At 39.1% G+C, this 23,359-nt stretch overlaps 1 protein-coding gene across 1 annotated transcript; it reads right to left on the bottom strand.

The window, feature by feature from the left end:
• Nucleotides 1–66: 66 nt before the first annotated feature.
• ASB12 (ankyrin repeat and SOCS box containing 12) lies at nucleotides 67–4,576 on the bottom strand. The gene is made up of 4 exons (XM_074278226.1): nucleotides 4,383–4,576; nucleotides 3,650–3,837; nucleotides 1,351–2,194; nucleotides 67–349 (listed from the first exon to the last, which is right to left on the bottom strand). The coding sequence occupies exons 3-4, from the start codon at nucleotides 2,168–2,170 to the stop codon at nucleotides 216–218; spliced, it is 954 nt and encodes a 317-aa protein (XP_074134327.1). The 5' UTR covers nucleotides 2,171–2,194; nucleotides 3,650–3,837; nucleotides 4,383–4,576; the 3' UTR covers nucleotides 67–215.
• Nucleotides 4,577–23,359: the final 18,783 nt, after the last annotated feature.

Raw genomic sequence — 23,359 nt, 5'->3', positions numbered from 1 at the left:
TTTTTTCTTAGCCTCGGAGTTAGCAGGGGAGGGGGGTGAGGAAGGTATAAATCAATTTTGAGTCTACCTTTTAGCACCTTTATTGACACAGAAAAAGTGAAGTGAATGTGATCAGCTCCAGGTAGATGACAGGTGTTCCTTTTCAGGGTGGATAGGCTTATGAATATGTGAGCCCAGGGCTTCTGCTTTCCCAAGTCAGCCACAGCCCACTTGCCTTATGACTGGTGCTTGAGATAATTAATCAACACAGGTGGAATATCTAGTTGGTCGATGAGATTGACCTGAAAAGAGCACTGAAGAGCTTTTCGGACTGCAAGACGAGCCTGTGACATCAGAGATTTGGGATGAGCTGAAGGAAAAGATAACAGAGCTGAGGAAAGACAGTTTTCCCACACCCTTAATACATTCTTCAATTCACTCCCTTTGCCAGCTTTCCACCTATCTTAATCCCAAGCTACTTTTTTTTTTTTTTTTTAAGAAAAGAGAAGTTAAAAAAAAAAAAGTAAAGAAAGCCTTGGATTTGGGGTTCAAGAATCCAGTATTCTATTGCTGATTCTGACATGATCTAGTTAATGACCATAAGCAAGTCATTTAACCTCTTTCCTCATACGATAAGGGAGCTAGGAACTAGGTGGTATCTATGGTCTCTTTCAGGGCTAAATCCTCTAATCCAAAGCTTCTTAAACTGTAAATCACATAACTGAATGTGGGAGTTGTAAAAAATCTGGCAACAGTAAAAGGTATCAAATATTCTGCCAAGATGTAATTCTTCATGCAAAAATAAACAAGCATTATCTTTTGTCTTTATAAATACTAAAAATCTATCTATCTATCTATCTATACCAAAAATTGTTTTAAAATAAATTTCTTTATGATTTATTATCAGTAAATATTTGATTTATATACTATTTTATATACCTATAGATCCGGGAACATGTGAAAACTTTTGGGCTTAAAGGGGTGGAGAACAGAAAAAGTTTAAGAAGCCTTGCTCTAATCCATAGAAATCTTAGAGTTCAAAGGGACCTTTGAGACCATCGTGTCAAAATGTCTCATTTTATAGTCGATGAAACTGGGACCCAGAAAGATTTCTAAATGATTTTCCAGAGATCACAAAAGTAGTAAGTGGTAAATTCAAGATTTAGCCACTTAGGAAAAAAGGGGATGAAAAATTGGCATATGTTCTCTTGGAATGGATTCTGAGTTGTGGTTTCCAGGGATGTTCTGGCTAGTAACAGAGTCTCAGCTTGGGGACGCGTCCCCGGGGCCCTGACTGGAGGGTGGTGGTCTCCCATTCCAACAATGCCTAAGACTAGCCCTGGGAACCCTTGCTTTCCCCTTCTCACTCACTTCTTTCTCTCAGCAGTAGAGCCACACCTTCCCCATCGGGGTCTGTCTTCTCCAGTGGGAGAGATGGGAGATAGACATTAGCCCCAAAGTCCACAAGCAGCTGGATGTACTCAAGGGGGCAGTTATGCTGTAGGCAGAATTCTAGCAGTGTGCGTGGCTTGGGTATTCGTGAAAGTAACTGTCTATCTGTGCAGTTGTAGTCTGGGTCAGCTCCATACAATAAAAGAAGACGGAAGCACTCCAGGTGACCATAGACAGCTGACAGGTAAAGAGGCCCGGAGCAGGAGGCAATGTTAGAAGCCCAATCTGGTACCCTAGCCTTGACATTGACTTCTGCTCCGTGACCCAGGAGCTCCTGTAGAATCTCACTGGCACCATCTTTAGCAGCTGTGAGGACTGGGGAACTGTTGTTATAGATGCTACCCCCAGGGCTGGCACCAGCTTCCAGCAGGACCCGAACACAATCCAAATGCCCATGACTGACTGCAGTGAACAGGGGTGTCTGGGCCTTAACATCCAGACTATCCACTTCTGCTCCATGAGCCAGGAGAACTTTCAGGCAGCTAAGGTGGCCTTGAGAGGCAGCCAGGCGTAGTGGGGTACCTGGCACACCCCAGCCACTGCGGCTGTTGATAAAGCGCTTATAGCGCTGATGGTGAAGGAGCTGGTCTAAGGTCCTGGCATCGTTGTTACACACAATTTGACTCAGCTCCTGCTTCTCAGTAGCATTGTCTTCCTCGTCAGGTTGTTGCAGCAGGGAGAATATTTTAGTGATGTCCATGAGGCTCATCTCTGCAGGCTGAAAAACCACCCCTCTCATCTTGGGTGTCAGGATACACGAAACCTGCTCAAGGTGGGAGAGGAAAGGGGACATGAACTCTGATCAAGGGGTTATTCAGGCTTCCTTTTGCAGTCCATGCTGGGCTGCTCTGCCTCCAAATTCCCATCTTTCTGTTGACAATTTCTGTTGGAGTCCAGCTCCAATGAATATTGAGAGTGTGGTTATGGATTTAATATTTTCACGAACCAGGCCGGAAATCTGTCTGAGCAGTCCTTACAGAGAGCAGGTCTCAAGTAATACCTGGACCAGATTCTTCCTGTGTATGGACTTATTCCGTATTGGCCCTCTACAAATTTCTACCTTCTTTCCTATTCTTGAAAACCCAACTCTGATGCTGCTCCCCTCCACCAAGCCTCTTTAAATCACCATCACAAAGGGCTCTCTCTTGTGTCAGCTCTTTGCCACCACAAAGGCCAGCCATATGCATTCACATGGTTCTTGTCCCCCATTAGGCTGTAAGCTTCCGGAGGTAACAAGGACCTTCCCTGGCTTCACCTCCAAGTCCCAGTTAAGTGTTCAAATAGGATTCTAATGACAGTAGATAGGGGTTGATGGGATTGAAGTAGGTACCAAATGATGAGATTTGGCACCAAATGTTGGGGTTCAGTAGCAATTTACATGTGAAGAACCCACAAGAACTTTCTTCTTGCCAAAAGGGACATTTTATTTATAAGAGGTTATAGACAAAATGATAAAATAGGCCCCAGGAGCGGTAAATATGAAATAGGTTTGGAAGAGCAGGGAAACAACAAGGAAAAAGACAAGTTCTCTAGAGGGACTCACATTTTAACCAGGAGAAAGGGTATTCCACCATGAGGTGGGAGTATGCCATTGACTGGTAGGCTAAAACCATAGAGAAGTTTAGCCCCTTCAAAAAATTAGTTACTTATGATGAGGGAAAAAAACCAACCAACCAAACAAACAACCAAAACAACATTGTGAGGCATGGGGGAGGGGATGGAAAGAAAGACACCAAGAGGCAGAATACCATGGTAGGCTAACCCAAAAGGGATTCAACAAAGATGGCATAGATCTTGGGGAAATTTAACTTGGGAGGTTTGACACCATGACTTAGTTTTCTGATTGGATACAATAAGGGGGTGGTGGTGTCCCCAAGATCTCCACAGGGGTGGGATTGTAAGGCTAAGCTGATCCTTGTCAGTACCCTTCCCCGCTAGCATCAGGGAATAATGTTTCGGTACTTTAGGCTTTCTCTGCCAACCTCACCTCAGGACCTCATCTCAGGGGGCATCTCCCTTATTTCACAAGTGGAATAAACCCATTCAAAGGAGGGCATGCCATTTGCTCAGGCTCACCTTGGGAAGTATGCATCCCGGTATGGCTCAAAGTTCTCGCCTTCCACTTATCTCCCAGGGTCATGAGTGGAGCCCTACTCCCCCCCCCCCCCCAACCCCTACCCAGATTTCCATGGAGGTGGAACTTCCTGCTGGGGAGTACCTGCGGGGAAGGAGGAAATCTTCAGCACATGAACCTCAGCTGGCAGAGGAGGGAGCTGGTCAGATGAAGACGAGCTTTCGCTAGCTCCCTCAGAGGTCACAGGATAAGGCAAACGGTAAAAGCTACAGCTAGGTCACAAGCCTTTCAGTGTGGTCATGTCTCAGGACGTAGTGAAGACAGTACTTAGCCTGGCAGGAAAGAAAGAAGCCTCAATTCCAGCACTCCCTGCCTGTGGGCCCTTGCTCCAGTCCCTCTTCTTCCCTGGGCCTCACTTTCCCTTTCTGTAAGACGAGGGAGTAGGAGCCAATGACCTGGGAGGTTTCTTCCAGCCCACCACCCCATAAAAAACGTACCAGTCCCATCCACACCACTCTCCCACCCCCAACTTCCCTCTGGGAAAACCGTTCTAATGCTTTCCTTCCCGGAATTCCCCTCAAAGGAAGCCATGGAGCCCTCGACTTTTCACTAAGAGCCATTGGATCTTTGGGGGGTCCTCCCTCCCCCTCCCGGAGCCCGAGGCACCCCGCTCCACCCTCTTCGGGCCTCAGAGCTGGACCGGAAAGTCCTGTAGGGTCTGAAAGGTCCCGTTTCTCCACGGTTGGCGCAGGTCTGGGGCTCTCGGGACGGCCGTCGGGCAGCTGTTAACGGTCTCCGGCGCTAGAGACCCGCGTCGAGCTCGGGGACGCCACACTGCCCTGTCCGAGAACCTCTCCCCAGTCCCGAGAGTACTCACGGAGCCGCCAGCCAAGGAGAGCGGAGTCCGGGCAAGGCCGACCCCACTGTGGAAACAGTGCAGTGCAAACGGTCAGTGACGTCGGCGTCCACCTTTGTGAGGCAGTAGCCCCTCATCCGCCCTCCCCCATGTCCCACTCACCGCCGGGCTGCCGGGCTGCCGCCGAGCCCCACCCCTCCCCCACGCGCCCTCCGGGGCTAATTTTAGCTGCCCCTCGCCCTCTCCCCCGCCTTCCCGGTGGCCTGGCAGCCCGCTGGCTTATTTTACTGCTGCGATCCCCCGAGCGGGACGTCTGAAGGAGCCCTGGGATCGAGACAGGTGCCCGACGCCTCCGTCGTCCATTCCTCTGTGTACCCAATAAAAGCCCATCAACTCCCCTGGAGCTCGGCTTGGGGGCGGCAGCCCCCCCCCCCCCAATCTGATCAGGCTCCTTCCTAACTTCAAAGACAACCCGCCTGGGGCAGTTGGCTGCCTCTCGCTTTCTCTCCCCACCAGGGCCCCCTCCTCAAGCCGAGCCCAACCCCCTCCCTGCCTCTCCTAAAGTTCTGGAGAACAAGAAAAGCAGAAATGGGGGGGGGGGACGGGGGGGGCGGGGGGGGCTCTGCTCCTTTTGATCCAAAGTCGGAAAAGCATTAAAAACACAGCTAAAAGCCTCTCGACCCATCCACACCGAGAAAGCCAGCAAGGGGCTTCACTCTTCCTTTTAGAAAGACGCTCGGTCAGCTGGAAAACAGCGACCTCTCCAGCCTCGGGACAGCCTCCCTTCCCTCCAAGGGGGCTCCGGATCCCGACCAGAAGGAGTCTACCGCTCAGACAGGAAGTGATTAGGTCCCATTCAACTCTCACTAGTGACCTCAACCCTCAGCCTGAACAGGACACTAGCCCGCCCTCCCTCCCGGCTTTGATGGAGGAATGAAGAGACACGGAAAGTCACCAAGTGTCTGCCCTACCTCAGGAGTCCCGGAAGGATCGGACCCAGACGTCAATGGGTCTCCACGTGTCCCACAAAGGCAGCTGGAGAGAGCGCCCTGAAGAGAGTGCTAAACAGAATCGGGAAGACCTGAGTTCGAATTCAGCCTCAAACCCTAGCTGTGTAACTGTGACTGGGGACAAGTCACTTAATCTGTTCGCCTTAATCCACTGGGAAAGAAAATGGCAAATCATTTTAGTAACTTTGCCAAGAAAGTCCCATTTACAGTAGGGTGAGCCAGACAAGCCAACTCAGTGCTCGGGGCCTGCTGCTCTCCTCTTCACACCTGCCCATGGTAGCTGACATTTAGGATCTAAATCATAGCTCTAGGATTCTATTCTTCCAAAGTACAGACTGTATTGGCCCAGGCTGCTTGAAAGCTCACCAAAATCTCTTTTGTTCTCCTCTGGCCATTACAACTGAGCAAAACTTACCGGGACAGCCAATGAAAAGATGAAGGAATTACAATTCTAGTCCTAACCTAACAAGTCAGGCAGTTTCTCCTGCCCAAATCCATGATCTTCCAGTCTTTTCGTTCCCTCATTTGTTGTTACTAAAGGCCCGTTAAGGAAAAACCAAAATAGCTGGAAGTGTTGACGTCCAGGTTTGCAATCTTACAGTAACTTGGCTCACCAAAACTCCCTTGTTGAAATAGCAGCGATTACTTATCAATATAATAAATTAACAATCTGGTGATTGAAGCAAAATGCAAACCCTCCTCTTTGGATTAAAAGCTAAACTTAGAGCAGGAAAGAATCTCCACAAGGAGACTGAAGGTATTTGGGAGAAAGATACCTGAGACAACCTGAGACTCTGATGTGTATCGCAAGCCTTTCCGTCTCTGTCTAAGTAACCAAGATCTGTGGCTTAAGGGGTTAATCATCTCCATCACAGCAGAATTTTGTTGGGCTATAGGAATTTTAAAAGAGTGCCCTTTGTATCAGACCTATGAGCATTTGAGGTATATGGATTTGTGTCTCTGGTCAATAAACTTCGAAGAGTCCATAAACAGGACTTCTCCGCCTGGCCCCGGTATGTTGTCACATCTTTCATCTCACTACAGGAGCTGGACTCCAACAGTGGTGGCCGAACCTGGGCGAAACGTGGACAGAGCTTCTGTGGAAGGGTGCCCACGCTTAGACACGTGTGAACGAGTCAGGGTAAGTGGGGAATTAAATAACAAAAAGTGAGGATAAAATGGGAAAAAAGGGGATCACCAACAGGCACTTTATCACTGGAAATAATTTAGCATTAGAAATAGTTTATCACCAGGCTGGGAAAGATCTCAAATATCAAATAAATAGAGAATGTAAGATATCAGATCTCATATAAGAATATGTATATATATATACACATACATATATATATTAAGATAAAATTTATAAGCTGTTACCAATACAGTATACATATTGAATTTGGAATAACGCAAAATCAATCAGATAACAAGGACTGAGAATAGTATCTGAAAGTATTAATTAATTACAAGGAAAAGGATTGGAAGATAAATTCCTGGACTCTATTTTGGTGTGTTTCTCCAACCCTCAGAGACAGTTCCCTTAAATCCTTATAGTAGATTCTTTTTATCGGTACCTTGGAGGAAGACAGGAGGGCAGAGACTGAGAAATCTGAATGCTGGAAGAGGGGAAGAAGTAGCACCTTCTCCCCTCCACTGGGCTTCCTACTGGGGTCTCTCTCATAGACACAGACCCAAGAAAAAGTCAAATTCTTATACCTAGGGAACTAGTTCAGCAAACACTTTAAAAGAGCTAAAAGAAAGAGAAAGGGCTATTCCATTTGAAATACTAAGAGTCTTTCTAGCTCCTGATCTAAATAATCCAATTTAAATTAAAGATGCTGGCCAATTTTTTATCAGTAAAGGGAGACAATTTAAAACTCCATTGAAGCAACCTGACTTTAAAAAATGCTAATGCTAATTTAAGGGGGCATTAGTTGTGGGAAAATCAAAATATCTTACTTCCACCTTTCTAGAGACTGCTTAAAAATCAGAAAAACTTAATAATTTAAAATTTTTTTCAAATTCTCATAGACACTTCAATTATGAACATGGAACATATTTTCTTCCCACTAGAGACCCACTCAAGTCCACTTCCTTCTGATATGCTAGGTCTTATTTTAGGGTGCAGTTTATAAGCATTGCCAAGGTTTAAGGTTATTTTGAATTTTTAAGAAAATATGTATTCTTTTCTATACTACTTCTCACCATGGTAATGTTTCTTAAATTCATAGGGGAAGAAAAATAGTACACTATTATTAATACCTTACAAAAAATAGGAAAAGCACAAAGATAAAAATTTAAAAATATGTATATAAAAAATAAAAAAATTCTGAATTTTGGTGAAGGTTTTTGGGAACACAGGAAAGGAGGTATTCTGGATGCAATCTATCACTGAGTTTAGACCAATTCTAAAATGGAAATTGGAGGGGATAATTTGGTTATTCTAAATGATTATCAGGAATTAGTGAGGGCTATTAATTGAATCAAACTGTGTAGAGGGCTGGAACTCTGGAGAAGTATACTTGAAACGAGGTGTTAATTTAGTGGAATTGATGAGATAATGGTTCTCTAGTTCACATATATCTAGTATGATATAATGATATGATTAGTCTAGCTTGGCTTATACTCAGTATACGGTAATGATGTCATTGTAATAGGGTATTTAAACTGGGGACAAAGTCAGACTCAGACAGTGACTGGTTGAGAACTGTCGGACTGTCAGACTGCTGGATGAGACTGGCTTAGACTGAGACTGGGTGAGACTATGATAGACACAGACTGTGTAAGAGACAATAAAAACTTTGGACTCTATTCTTGTCTATTCTCATGGTGTCTATCCTGCTGAGACCAAGGCCCTTCCAGAGGACCTCCAGAAAGCTAGCCTGAACATTACAAAACTGTATTTGAAATTAGGAACACATGAATTGTCAAAATTATTTCAAATTTTACAAAGATCTCCTAATCCAAATTCTAAAAGAAATCTTACCAAGAAAGCTGGGACACTTGCAAGCAGTGGGAGGAGCAATAAATTCTTGTTACTTGGACAGCATGAGCATATTTGGCTAACCAGTCTCAGAAGGGCTTTTCTGTTTGCCCTCAGATGGTGGTGATATTGATTCAAAGAGCTTTAAAGGTTGGCAAGTTCTATTGAGTAGGTACTAAGGTCCGATTGATAATATTTTTTGGCTACTAATTTTACAATTTGTGACTAAACATCAATGGATATTTCCACAACTGACTAATAAAAGTTAGCTTCTTTGTATATGTATTCCATATATCTGGACTGTAGATTGTGCCTTAAATCCCCTGGGAAAATGGGTTTGAGGGGCAAGGCTTGAAAAAAAGCCCTTAACCTTAAGATGACCCAGCAATACCAAACTTTTTTGCTTATCTAAAAAGACCCTTGTCTCTTTTTCTGGAAAAGCCCTCCTTAGCATAAAAATAACAATGAAAACTTCATTCAAGATCTCTGTCTCCCTGCCCTTGTCTTTGAACACTATTACTAAATATGTTTTTTAATACTGTGATTGAAAATTCACAACACGCAGTAGGAATTATATGCAATTATTACTACACTGTATACCACTCAAGATCTTATTATTTTTCAGATAGCAAGTTTTCTGTTTTTTGAAACAGCCCAAGTCCTGACTATTCCTCTGCTTAAAAGAAGGTTTCTTAACAGTATTTATGTGTGTGTGTGTGTGTGTGTGTGTGTGTGTGTGTGTGTGTGTAAAAGAATGGTTGATGCTTGCTTGTGCAAGTGATCATAACTGGATGTTTTTTATTTTTCAAGTTTATGGCATTATACAAAGTTGGGACAATTCTTTGCCATGTCATTTTTGTTTGTGCCTATGTATCTGTGCAGATGTCCATGTCATATGTGTGTGTGAGATAGCTTTTGTTACCTGAAGAGTCATAGATAACCCGCCAGAAAAAACCTCTGTGCTGTAGTTTGTATGCCGAAAAATTTCCTGAAAAAGGGCCTAATCTTTTTTCTGTGAATTAAAATACTCTGGCCAAAGGTTGAAAAAATGCACAGAAAAAGTGATTAGAAAATAAAATTAAAATAATATCTTACTGATCCTCAAAAGTTTCGTGAGCAAAACACCCTAGTAAAGTCTCAACATTTTGAGAAAATTGATTATGGAATTCGGAAATTAGTCAAAAAGAACAATTAGGAAAATAGCAGGTTTTATTAACTTTTCTTTGAATCTTGTCTGGAGTAATCTCCCACTCCAAGTGGGAGTGAGATTCTGGAGGGATTGCTGATGTGATTGTTGTCATCCTTATCATTATTTCCTAGCTTCTTTCATATGTTAAAGTATTGTAGAAAAAGCCTTAATAGCTGTAGACTAAAACTCTTGCAAAAAATTCCTGCCCAACCAAGCTTGGAGGAATACAGATGGGGTGGGGGTCAAACTCCACCATTCTCAGAATCCTGTCTCTAGCCACTCCAGCTTCATCAGCCTCTGTCCAGCAATTGCTTGAGAAGAATCTGGATGCCCCTGGCAGCACTCAGAATGGCAGCGTGGTGGAGTGTGTAAGACACGCAACATCTTTTCTTTTTTGGTAATTTCTCCATTCTTTATTTCAATTACAGAAATGGACTAGCTATATAATCTTTGGCAAATTAATCTGACCAATTTTCTGATTTGTAAAGACAACTAATGTTGAATGTTAAATTGCTATATGAATGTTAAATTGCTTCATAGTTTAATAACTCTATGGGTTTTTAGATGTGACCAATATGCAACGCTAATGTTGAGAAATATAATTTTTGGGGTGTGTAAATTACATTAAGCAAATTCAACTAGGACCTCACTAGGCCTAGGAAGATAGTGTATGGAATCTCTTTCTCTTTCCTTTTTCCTTCCCTGACCTGAAGAAGGGATAAGATAGAGAGAAAGAAAATATCATAATGCAATATAATTTGTTATTTGACATAGGATGATAAAAGTGGTTTAAAGGAACTTTAATCAAAACCCGTTATAAGAATATATAAATTGTAATCTACTTGAACTAAATTTAGGAAAACCTAAAAGCAGTTCACAGCTAACTTAAAAACTGTCAAAAAATCAGCCTGCTTTTGAATTATCTAGAATAAGACTTCTCAGACACACACACACACACACACACACACACACACACACACACACACACAAATTACATGTTAACTCTTTCCTGGCTCACCAAGGAAAAATGATTTGTGTAAAATTGGAAAATATTCAAAATGGATATTCAGTTTGTCCAGAACATTTGATTGATATTTAGGAAATTTCATGAATTAAAGTCATCTAAATCTCAAAAATCTGTTTTAGCTCAACAAAATGTATATATGATTTCCTCACTGGTGGAATTCTAGCAGATCTATCAACTATTACAACACTTGCTGTTTCAGCTACAGCTCTTACAAAAACTGTTCAGACTGCTCAATTCACAGATAAATCAGCAAAAAGTATATCACAAGCTTTTTAGAACAAATTAATATAGATTATGAGTTAAAACAAGAATTAAATTTAGTGGAACAATCATTAATATGGTTAGGGAATCATGTGAGCAATTTGGAATCTGAATTATAGCTCATGTTTTAGCAAAAAACATGGCAAGAAGCATTGTCCATGGAATTGATCCTGACAGTGTAGCTAATCAAATATTTGAGTGGTTAAAAAAATAAATCCTGTAAATAATCTGACCTCTATGCTTTTGCATTTTGTTCCTCTCGAATGTTTTATTTTGCTACTGATGGCCTTAGCCCCTTGTGCTTTCAAGTATATTCTGCAATCATTCTCAACTATGAGAACTGAAGTCCATAGACTTCATTTTTAATTTATAAAGGGAAGAATTGTAGAGGGCCATGAGGTAAGACTCCATTCCAGGTTTTGAGTCTTACAGTAACTTGGTTCACCAAAACTCCCTTATTGAAATAGCAGAGACTGCTTGTCAACATAATAAATTAATAATTTAATGACTGAAGCAAAATGCAAACACTACTCTTTGGATTAAAGGCAAACCTTTGAATTTAGGACAAGCAAAAGAGTTCACAGTAGAGACTAAAGATATGGGATAAAAATACTTGAGACAATGGTATGATAAACTTTACCCTGATGTGTATCGCAACTATTTGAATCTGTCTAATTAACCAAGATCCAGGGCTTAATCATTTACATTTCAGTAGATCATGTTTGTTAGAGAAAACTATAGGAACATCAAAGAGTGTACTTTGTATCAAGTCTATGAGCATTTGAGGTATATATATTTGTCTCTCTGATCAATAAACTTCGAAGAATCTATAATCAAGACTCTCTTCCTGGCTCTGTTAAAAGTCACAACCTTTATCTCACTACAGGAGCTGGACTCCAACATGTTGAACTACAAGTGTTGCATTTAAATTCCATTGGGTGAGATAGGAAACAAAGAATTTCAGCTTTGCCACTTCCTGACTGTATGACTTTGAGGAAGTCACCTCAAGTTTTTCAGACTTACTTTCCATATCTGTAAAATTTGAAACAGATAAGATGCTACAAATGAGCAGCTTAAATTGTATATTGAAAAGAAGAAGAAGAAAGGCAAAGGCGAACATGTACATAGATAAATTTAGTGGCAGATAACTTAGCTATCAAGTCTAATCCATCTCAATGCAGATACAGAGCTAGAAGGTCTCCAGACCATCTAGTTAAACCCTTTCATTTTATAGGAGAGAAAACTGAGGCTCAGCAAGGGGAGACTACTCCACATTGCCTGCTGGCAGTCCCACAGACACATGTAACTGAGGATCATTTTTTAAAGTGTGAACTCAATAGGAAAGTCATTGAGCAGGTAGATGGTTCTAGTTTTTCCCAGTTCTAGTGTTGCTATTTAGGGCATAGACACGAACAGAAAACTTGTGTCCATCCATCATTTTTCCTTTGTTTTGTCAGTTAACTGTTCTGGTAGATTTGGTAGTAGAGAAGTCTGAATAGGATAAGAGGAGTCTCTTGCAAGGTTTTGATTTTCAAAACATCTTTCCTCTCTTTTAGTCCTCTTACAGTCCTATAGAGGAAGCAGGATGGGAAGGTTGTTTTTATCTTGCAGAAAGCATCGGTTATATTTATGTAACAAATATATCACACATTTGCATGTAATATATCATCAATAATGTGTTTTGAGATTTTTCCCCCCCCTGAGGCTGGGGTTAAGTGACTTGACCAGGGTCACACAGCTAGGAAGTGTTAAGTGTCTGAGGCCAGATTTGGACTCTGGTCCTCTTGAATTCAGGGCTGGTGCTCTATCCACTGCGCCACCTAGCTGCCCCCCGTGTTTTGAGATTTGCAAAAGCTTTTCTTCACAATAGCCCCAGAGTGCAAAGATTATGATCTGTATTAAAAGAGGGAAGGCAGTGGAATTAAGACCGAAGGGGTTGGGTGGTGTGGGAAAAGATTCTTGTAAATGATGGGATTTTAGTTGGTACTTAAAGGAACTCAGAGGAATCAGTAGGTGGGGAGAGAGGTGTTCTGGACATTGGGATAGCCAGAGAAAAGTCTGGAGCCAAGAGAATGTGTTTGAATTGATGAGTACTATTGGGGAGTAAGTATAAGAAGAGTGGGAAGGTAGGAGGGAGTGATGAAGGTCTTTGAATACCAAACAGAAGATTTTATAGTTGATCTTGGAGGTAATGTGAAACTCTGGAGTTTATTGAGTGAGGTAGGCAGCATTAACATGATCAGACCTAACCTTGAGGAAGAATATTTTTATAATAAAGTGGAGGAGAAACTTGAGGCAGGGAGAACAACCAGCAGGTTATTGTAATATTTTACTCACAAGATATAGAGGATGCCACACCAAGTTGGTGGCAGTATTTGAGGACAGAAGGATTAGATGAGAGATAGGAGGAAGGTAGAAACGACCAATTTTGGTAGGAATTACATATGGGGGCGGGGATGGGTGAGAGAGAATGAGGGGTCAAAAGTGACACCCAGATTAGAAGCATGGTTGACTGGCAGGATGGTGGCACACTCCACAATAATAGGGAATTGACATTCCCTAGTGGATTGAAGGGGGGAGTGTTTGGTGGGAGGGGAGAAATAATGAGTTCAATGTTTTGGACATGTTGAATACATTCTCTTAGAGATGTCCAATATGGAGCTGGAGATTCAAGACTGGAGGTCATAGTAGACATTAGGGTTGGAAAAATAGATCTGAGGTTTACCTGCATGGTGATTTGGGCATTAAATCCAAGGGAGCTAAAATTGCAGTGGTAAAACCATATCCATTTCTGATATTGAGCCATTTCACAGATGAGAACTTTCTTTTCTGGGCCTTCAGGAGGTATGTCTCCTCAGGAAGCAGGTGACTGTAGCACTTATGGAAGTAGATGTTAGGTCAATGAGTTCAAGGATTGGTGGTTTGGAGGATACTACTACTACTACTGGGATTACTGACCCAGGTGTTCATGGTAGTGGTGGCAGTCCCTTCCCCATAGCAGTGGGACCTTTTGATGATGGTTGCAGGGATCAGCCTGGAAGCAGAGCCATTGTCCTGGAGGATACTGGGCTGGTATTGCTATTCCTGGGGATTTTGGGAGGAAGGCCTGAGCTATCTCTATCTGCATCTACCTATAGTGAATAGGTGACATGATACCAGTCATTTGACTCCCCTGTTAATGCTGCTCTGTCTTCCTCATGATGCTAGCATATGTATATGTACATGTATATGCATTGTGTTAGAAGTATATGTGCAAATATATTTGTATACATCTCTACAACACAGTGTATATGTATACATGGACACATGTTTGTTGTTTAGGTGTGTAGGTTACATGTACATATGTTTATGTGTGTTGTATTTACATATGCCTCTTTATGTGAATGTGTATATGTGTATACACGTACACATAGACATTTGTGTGTTTATGTGTGGGTCTATGTATGTGTATATGTATATGCATGTGAATGTTATAGACATATTTGTATTGATGTGCATGTGTATTTTATATGTCTATATGTGTGTATGCTGTCTATATATTCATGTATATTTGTATATATCTTTATATGTGGATACATTTACATGCAGGTGTTTATGTATGGGCATATGTGTGTATATGCATGTGCATGTTACACATATTTGTATATTTCTGGGCACATGTATTTTTGTACATCTCTATGTATGTGTGTATATGTATATGCATGTGTTATAGGCATACTTATGTGCACATGCATTTTATATGTCTATATGTTTATGTGCATGTATGTGTAGAGTATACGAATACTTAGAATCATGGTTCATGTGTGGGTGCACACACGTGTGCCACATATCACACGCATATGTATATGCACACATGCATGCTGCATGTATTTATACACTTATGTGCAATGTATTTGTCCATGTCTCTATGTTCTATATGTAAACATGTACATATTTGTGTTTATGTATATGCACATGCACATTATTTATGTGCATGCGTAATTGTATATGTCTTTGAGTGTGTTGTGTGCATGTATACATGTCTGTAATATATACATATGCATTGTATGGTTACACATACAGAGACATATCATAAATATTTAGGTGTACAGATAAGGCTATCAACAAGTCTCCAATGCATTAAGATTGGCAGCAGCCCTGTGAAATAAAGAATGTTTCTTATTTTCCTATGAAGAAAATGAGCCTTTCCTCTTATGCTGTCTTTGGCCTCTAGTGCCACAAATAGCAGAAAAGTGTTTGTAGATTATCTAATGGATGGATTCTAGGCTTGGATAGGATTTTTACCTAATCATTTTATCCTGGATCTTCATAGAAAACTTTTTTTTTCCATAGGTGATGCCATTTCCTTTGCAGTTGTATGGGCCTTAATATTGGTTTTGTAGCTAATTTGAAAGGAGGTTTGAAAAAGTTTATGGTGAATTAAATAATACCTAACAATTACTATTTCTAAGGCTCAGAACACTGGGCTTAGAAGCATCTTTGTGAGTTCAATTTTGGCCAATTGTATGACCCTGAACATCTAATCCTGTTTGCCTCATGTTGTGATATGGGAGCCACCTGCCAGTGACTGTTGGAGGTTTAACTCAGACCTGTAGAACGGATCTCTTCATGTGAGACGATGATGATGATACGAGACTGAGAGGCAGTTGCATTCTCTGACCTCTCTCCTCTTCCCTCTTGCCTCCAATTTATTTCATTCCCAATTCACAAAGAACATCTGCTTTAGTAAAGGCTGCTTTGCAACTCCTTCAAGTGTTCATGATTCACAGCTGTGGAGGCTCTCAGAGAATTGACCTGCCCCTTCACTTAGGCATGGTCCTTAACAGCCTCAGTTTTTTCATCTGTAAAATGAACTGAAGAAGAAAATAGCAAACCACTCTAGTATTTGTGCCAAGAAAACCCTTAATGGGGTCACGAAGTGTTGGACACAACTGAATAATGATAACAAAATCTCTGAGGGTTGTTGGGAGATCAAATGAAGAAATATGTGTAAAGTGCTTTACAAACCTTAAAATATATATACATATATATACACATATACATATAAGTATATGTGATAGCTATTATTGCTATTTTAATGCAAAAAGTCTATTGTATTTTTAAATGAGAATGATGATAATCCTTTCCATTTGTACAGAGCTTTACACAACCATTATGAGATGTGGGCAAAGAGATGGAATCATTCCCATGTTATAGTGGGGAAAATGAGGCTCAGAGAGAAGGGGCATTATCTAAGCCATTCAGCTTATAAGTGTCATTATGTTCATTATGCTGGAGAACATATTCAGAATAATTCTGAGATCTGAGAGAATTAGCCAAGAAAATGCAGGACCACACACAGAAATCACCACCAGCACACAATGACACAGACATAGACATGCACCCACACACACAAATGTTTACCACAAAAAAGTGTAATGATTTTTATTAAACCACAAAGAAATGGGAACAACTAAATGCCTGTACAATCATGGGAGAAGACCAGCCTCTCCACAAAATCCTAAACATCTGGCAGGCTGCCAACTCTCCTAGGTTATGCGTACATATACAGCCATTGGATAAGCCCAAGATAAGACAGAAGAATATTTTTAACCCAATTGTTAAAAAAATTTTCTCTTGGCAAGTACCTTCGGACAAAAAAAATTGACCAGATTACTGAAATAGCCTGAACTGTGTTTACAGACTTCAACTGTTGACATTCTACCAGTGGGAAGGATTCCCATAGAGTAATGCTTGTCTAAACTTTGCTTCTTCAACTTTGCTCTTGCTTTGTATGGGTGTTTGGCATTTTACAGCTGAATAAAGAGACCCGGAGAGGATAGGGACTTCCTAAATAATAATATTATTGTGGATATCACCAAAAAAGGCAAGAAACAGGCCCCTTAAGCAGGACTCAATAACCAAGGAAGATTCAAAGTCACAGAGATGAATGCAATAATAATAAGGTAATAAAAGTTTAATGTGGGTCTCACAGTCATGTCCACTGACCCTAAAGCCATTCCTTTCCCCTGGTCTGGGATGAGAACTCTAGTTAGAGAGGTGGAGGGCTGAATCAAATATATCCCTTAGTCATTAGAGTTGTCAGTGATGGAGCATTAATGAGCTACCTACTATTTCCCAGGTACGATATTAGGTACTGTTAAATTCAATGGGATGGAAATTGATTGATTTTGGGATTGGGATTGGGAAATGGAAATTGTCTTAAATCACTGCATTATTGAGAAGAACCAAGTCCATCACAGCTGATCATTACATAATCTTGTTGCTATTGTATACAATGTTCTCCTGGTTTTGCTCACTTCACTCAGCAACAGTTCATGTAGATCTTTCCAGCCTTTTCTGAAACTGGTCTGTTCATCATTTCTTATAGAACAATTATATTCAATTACCTGATGAAGAACATTTTAAAATTAGGAAAGAAAAGTTGAGCAAATGTTGCATGAGGAACAAAACAGCTAAACCAATGGGAAGACTAAATCTGAGCAGTTACAAGGATTTGAATCCCAGATTCTGGCTTTTCTTGAAGCAGTAGCAGAAACCTTTAGACAAAGGCACTTTACTCTCAAATCTATAAGTCCACCATTCATCTCTGGACTTTGACTCTTCCTTGGTTATTGAGTCCTGCTTACAGGACCTGTTTCTTGCCTTTTCTTGCTGATATCCACAATGATGAGCAAGTCCTTCAGGGGCTGACGAAAAGGTTTTATACATCAGGCTCTCTACCATCACAGATAATCATGTCAGTGTTTGGCATGAGGTATAGGATGTCACAGAGTGTCCTGTCACCTGGAATTTCCAACAGCTCTCACAGCTTTAGAAATGGACAATGCAATGATGGCCAATATTTTCATAGAGTCAGTGATGCTTATTAAAACTCTTTGATATCTTGCTAAAGATAATGAAGCAATATCAATACTAAACATATATGCACCAAGTGGTATAGCATTCAGATTTCTAGAGGAGAAGTTAAGAGTGTTGCAAAAAGAAACAGACGGCAAAATGATAATAGTGGGAGATCTCTGAGGGTTGTTGGGAGATCAAATGAAGAAATATGTGTGAAGTGCTTTACAAACCTTAGAAACCTTGCTCTCTCAGAACTAGATAAATCAATCTACAAAATAAATAAGAAAAGTTAAAGAGATAAATAGAATACTAGAAAAACTAGATATGATAGATCTTTGGAGAAAAGTGAATGGAGACAGAAAGGAGCATACTTTCTTCTCGGCAGTTCACAGAACCTTTACAAAAATTGACCACATATTAGGACATAAAGACTTCAAAATCAAATGCAAAAAGGCATTTTTCTCAGATCACGATGCAATAAAAACTACATTCAATAAAAAGCCAGGGGAAAATAGACCAAAAAGTAATTGGAAACTAAATAATCTCATCCTAAAGAATGAATGGGTGAAACATCAAATCATAGACACAATCAATAATTTCATCCAAGAGAATGACAATAACAAGACTGGGATGCAACCAAAGTAGTAATAAGGGGAAATGTTATCTCTCTAGAGGCTTACTTGCATAAAATAGAGAAAGAGATCAATAAATTGGGCTTGCAACTAAAAGAGTTAGAAAAAGAATAAATTAAAAACCCCAAATCAAATATCAAACTTGAAATTTAAAAAATAAAAGGAGAGATTAATAAAATTGAAAGTTAAAAATACTATTGAATTAATAAATAAACTAAGAGTTGGTTTTAAGGAAAAACCAACAAAATAGATAAATCTTTAGTTAATTTGATTAGAAAAAGGAAAGAGGAAAAGCAAATTGTTAGTCTCAAAAATGAAAAGGGAGAACTTTCTACCAATGAAGAGGAAACTAGAGCAATTATCAGGAGTTATTTTGCCTAACTTTATGCCACTAAATTTGACAACCTAAGTGAAACAGAGGAATAATTACAAAAATATAGATTGCCCAGATTAACAGAAGAGGAAATAAATTACTTAAACAGTCCTATATTAGGAAAAAAAATAGATCGAGCTATTAATCAACTCCCTAAGAAAAAATCCCCAGGACCAGATGGATTTAGATGTGAATTCTACCAAACAGTTAAAGAACAATTAACTCCAATACTATATAAACTGTTTGGAAAAATAGGAAATGAAGGACTCCTACCATATTCCTTTTATGACACAGACGTGGTACTGATACCTAAACCAGGTAGGACAAAAACAGAGAAGGAAAATTATAGACCAACCTCCCTAATGAATATTGATGCAAAAGTCTTAAACAAAATATTAACAAAGAGATTACAGATAATCATCCCCAGGATAATACACTATGACCAAGTAGGATTTATACCAGGAATACAGGGCTGGTTCAATATTAGGAAAGCTATTAGCATAATTGACTATATCAAATATATCAAAACCATATGATTATTTCTCAATAGATGCAAAAAAAGCATTTGATAAAATCCAACATCCAATCCTATTAAAAACACTAGAGAATATAGGAATAAATGGACTTTTCCTTAAAATAATTAGTAGCATCTATTTATTTATTTATTTTTATTTTATTTTTTTTTTTAAATTTTTTTTATTATATATATATATATTTTATAATATTATCCCTTGTATTCATTTTTCCAAATTACCCCCCCTCCCTCTATTCCCTCCCCCCGATGACAGGCAATACCATACATTTTACATGTGTTACAATATAGTCTAAGTACAATACATGTGTGTGAATATCATTTTCTTGTTGCACAATAAACATTAGAATCCGAAGGTACATGCAACCTGGGCAGACAGATATTAGTGCTAACAATTTACATTCCCCTCCCAGTGTTTCTTCTCTGGGTGTATCTACCTCTGTCCATCATTGATCAACTGGAAGTGAGTTGGATCTTCTTTATGTTGAAGATTTCCACTTCCATCAGAATACATCCTCATACAGTATCGTTGTTGAAGTATACAGTGATCTTCTGGTTCTGCTCATTTCACTCAGCATCAGTTGATTTAAGTCTCTCCAACCCTCTCTGTATTCCTCCTGCTGGTCATTTCTTACTGAGCAATAATATTCCATAACTTTCATATACCACAATTTACCCAACCATTCTCCAACTGATGGACATCCATTCATCTTCCAGTTTCTAGCTACAACAAAAAGAGCTGCCACAAACATTTTGGCACATATATGTCTCTTTCCGCTCTTTAGTATTTCTTTGGGATATAATCCCAGTAGTAGCGCTGCTGGGTCAAAGGGTATGCACAGTTTGATAACTTTTTGGGCATAATTCCAGATTGCTCTCCAGAATGGCTGGATTCTTTCACAACTCCACCAGCAATGTATTAGTGTCCCAATTTCCCCACATCCCCTCCAACATTTGTCATTATTTGTTCCTGTCATCTTAGCCAATCTGACAGGTGTGTAGTGGTATCTCAGAGTGGTCTTAATTTGCATTTCTCTGATCAGTAGTGATTTGGAACACTCTTTCATGTGAGTGGATATAGTTTCAATTTCTTCCTCTGAGAATTGTCTGTTCATATCCTTTGACCATTTATCAATTGGAGAATGGTTTGGTTTCTTATAAATTATGGTCAGTTCTCTATATATTTTGGAAATGAGACCTTTGTCAGAACCTTTGTTTTTAAAAATATTTTCCCAATTTGTTACTTCCCTTCTAATCTTGTTTGCATTAGTATTATTTGTACAGAAACTTTTTAGTTTGATGTAATCAAAATCTTCTATTTTGTGATCAATAATGATCTCTAGTTCTCCTCTGGTCATAAATTCCTTCCTCCTCCACAAGTCTGAGAGGTAGATTATCCTCTGTTCCTCTAATCTATTTATTATCTCCCTCTTTATGCCTAAATCATGGACCCATTTTGATCTTATCTTGGTATATGGTGTTAAGTGTGGATCCATATCTAATTTCTGCCATACTAATTTCCAGTTTTCCCAACAGTTTTTTCCAAATAATGAATTTTTATCCCTAATGTTGGAATCTTTGGGTTTGTCAAAGATTAGATTGCTATAGATGTACCCTTTTTTGTCCTTTGTATCTAATCTGTTCCACTGATCTACCGGTCTATTTCTTAGCCAATACCAAATGGTTTTGTTGACTGCTGCTATATAATATAGCTTTAGATCAGGTACACTTAGACCACCTTCCTCTGAGTTTTTTTTCATTAGTTCCCTTGCAATTCTTGACCTTTTATTCTTCCATATGAATTTTGTTGTTATTTTTTCTAGGTCATTAAAATAGTTTCTTGGGAGTCTGATTGGTATAGCACTAAATAAATAGATTAGTTTGGGGAGTATTGTCATCTTTATTATATTCGCTCGGCCTATCCAAGAGCACTGAATGTCTTTCCAATTATTTAAATCTGATTTTATTTTTGTGGCAAGTGTTTTGTAATTTTTCTCATATAATTCCTGACTTTTCTTTGGTAGATGGATTCCCAAATATTTTATACTATCAACATTTGTTTGGAATGGAATTTCTCTTTGTATCTCTTGCTGTTGCATTTTGTTAGTGATATATAAAAATGCCGAGGATTTATGTGGATTTATTTTGTATCCTGCCACTTTGCTGAAATTTTGAATTATTTCTAGTAGCTTTTTAGCAGAGTCTTTGGGGTTCTCTAAGTATACCATCATGTCATCTGCAAAAAGTGATAGTTTAATTTCCTCATTTCCTACTCTAATTCCTTGAATCTCTTTCTCGGCTCTTATTGCCGAGGCTAGCGTTTCTAGTACTATATTGAATAGTAATGGTGATAGTGGGCAACCTTGTTTCACTCCTGATCTTACTGGGAAAGGTTGCAGTTTATTTCTATTGCATATTATGCTTACTGACGGTCTTAAATATATACTCCTGATTATTCTAAGGAATAATCCATTTATTCCTATACTCTCAAGAGTTTTTAGTAGGAATGGATGTTGGATTTTGTCAAATGCTTTTTCTGCATCTATTGAGATGATCATATGGTTCTTATTAATTTGATTATTAATATGGTCAATTATATTAATAGTTTTCCTAATATTAAACCAGCCCTGCATTCCTGGAATAAATCCTACTTGATCATAGTGTATTATCTTGGAGATGATTTTCTGAAGTCTTTTTGCTAATATCTTATTTAAGATTTTAGCATCAATATTCATTAAGGAGATTGGTCTATAATTTTCTTTCTCAGTTTTCGATCTACCAGGTTTAGGTATCAGTACCATGTCTGTGTCATAAAAGGAATTTGGTAGGACTCCTTCATCCCCTATTTTTTCAAATAATTTATATAACATTGGGGCTAATTGTTCTTTAAATGTTTGGTAGAATTCACATGTGAATCCATCTGGCCCTGGGGATTTTTTCCTGGGGAGTTGATTAATAGCTTGTTCTATTTCTTTTTCTGAAATGGGACTATTTAAGCAATTTATCTCCTCCTCTGTTAATCTAGGGAGCCTATATTTTTGGAGGAAGTCATCCATTTCACTTAAGTTATCAAATTTATTGGCATAAAGTTGGGCAAAGTAACTCCTTATTATTTCTCTAATTTCCTCTTCATTGGTGGAAAGATCCCCCTTTTCATTTGTAAGACTATCAATTTGATTTTCCTCTTTCTTTTTTTTGATCAAATTTACCAAAGGTTTATCTATTTTATTGGCTTTTTCATAAAACCAACTCTTGGTTTTATTTATTAATTCAATAGTTTTTTTACTTTCAATTTTATTGATTTCTCCTTTTAATTTTTGTATTTCGAGTTTAATTTTTGGTTGGGGGTTTATAATTTGGTCTTTTTCTAGCCTTTTAAGTTGTAAGCCCAATTCGTTAATCTTCTCTTTCTCAATTTTCTTCAAATAAGCCTCTAAAGATATAAAATTTCCCCTTATTACCGCTTTAGCTGCATCCCAAAGATTTTGATATGATGTCTCATCATTATCATTATCTTGGGTGAAATTGTTAATTGTTTCTATAATTTGCTCTTTCACCCAGTCATTCTTTAAGATGAGATTATTCAGTTTCCAATTACTTTTTGGTCTATTTACCCCTAACTTTTTACTGAATGTAGCTTTTATTGCATTGTGATCTGAGAAGAAGGCATTTATTATTTCTGCCTTCCTACATTTAATTTTGAGATCTTTATGTCCTAGTATATGGTCAATTTTTGTATAGGATCCATGAACTGCTGAGAAGAAAGTATATTCCTTCCTATTGCCATTCAGTTTTCTCCAAAGGTCTATCATACCTAGTTTTTCTAATGTTCTATTTACTTTTTTAATTTCTTTCTTGTTTGTTTTGTGGTTTGATTTGTCTAAATCTGAGAGTGCAAGGTTGAGATCTCCCACTATTATAGTTTTACTGTCTATTTCTTCTTGCAGTTCTCTTAACTTTTCCTTTAGAAAGTTAGATGCTATACCACTTGGTGCATATATGTTTAGTATTGATATGGCTTCATTATTTATGCTACCTTTCAGCAGGATATAGTTTCCTTCCTTATCTTTTTTAACGAGATCTACTTCTGCTTTTGCTTGATCTGAGATAAGGATAGCTACCCCTGCTTTTTTGGCTTTACCTGAAGCATA

This window comes from Sminthopsis crassicaudata, chromosome X (assembly GCF_048593235.1).
Source record: "Sminthopsis crassicaudata isolate SCR6 chromosome X, ASM4859323v1, whole genome shotgun sequence".
Taxonomy (NCBI): domain Eukaryota; kingdom Metazoa; phylum Chordata; class Mammalia; order Dasyuromorphia; family Dasyuridae; genus Sminthopsis; species Sminthopsis crassicaudata.
Note: the sequence above shows the minus strand (reverse complement) of the source record. Positions and strands in the feature narration are given on the sequence as shown.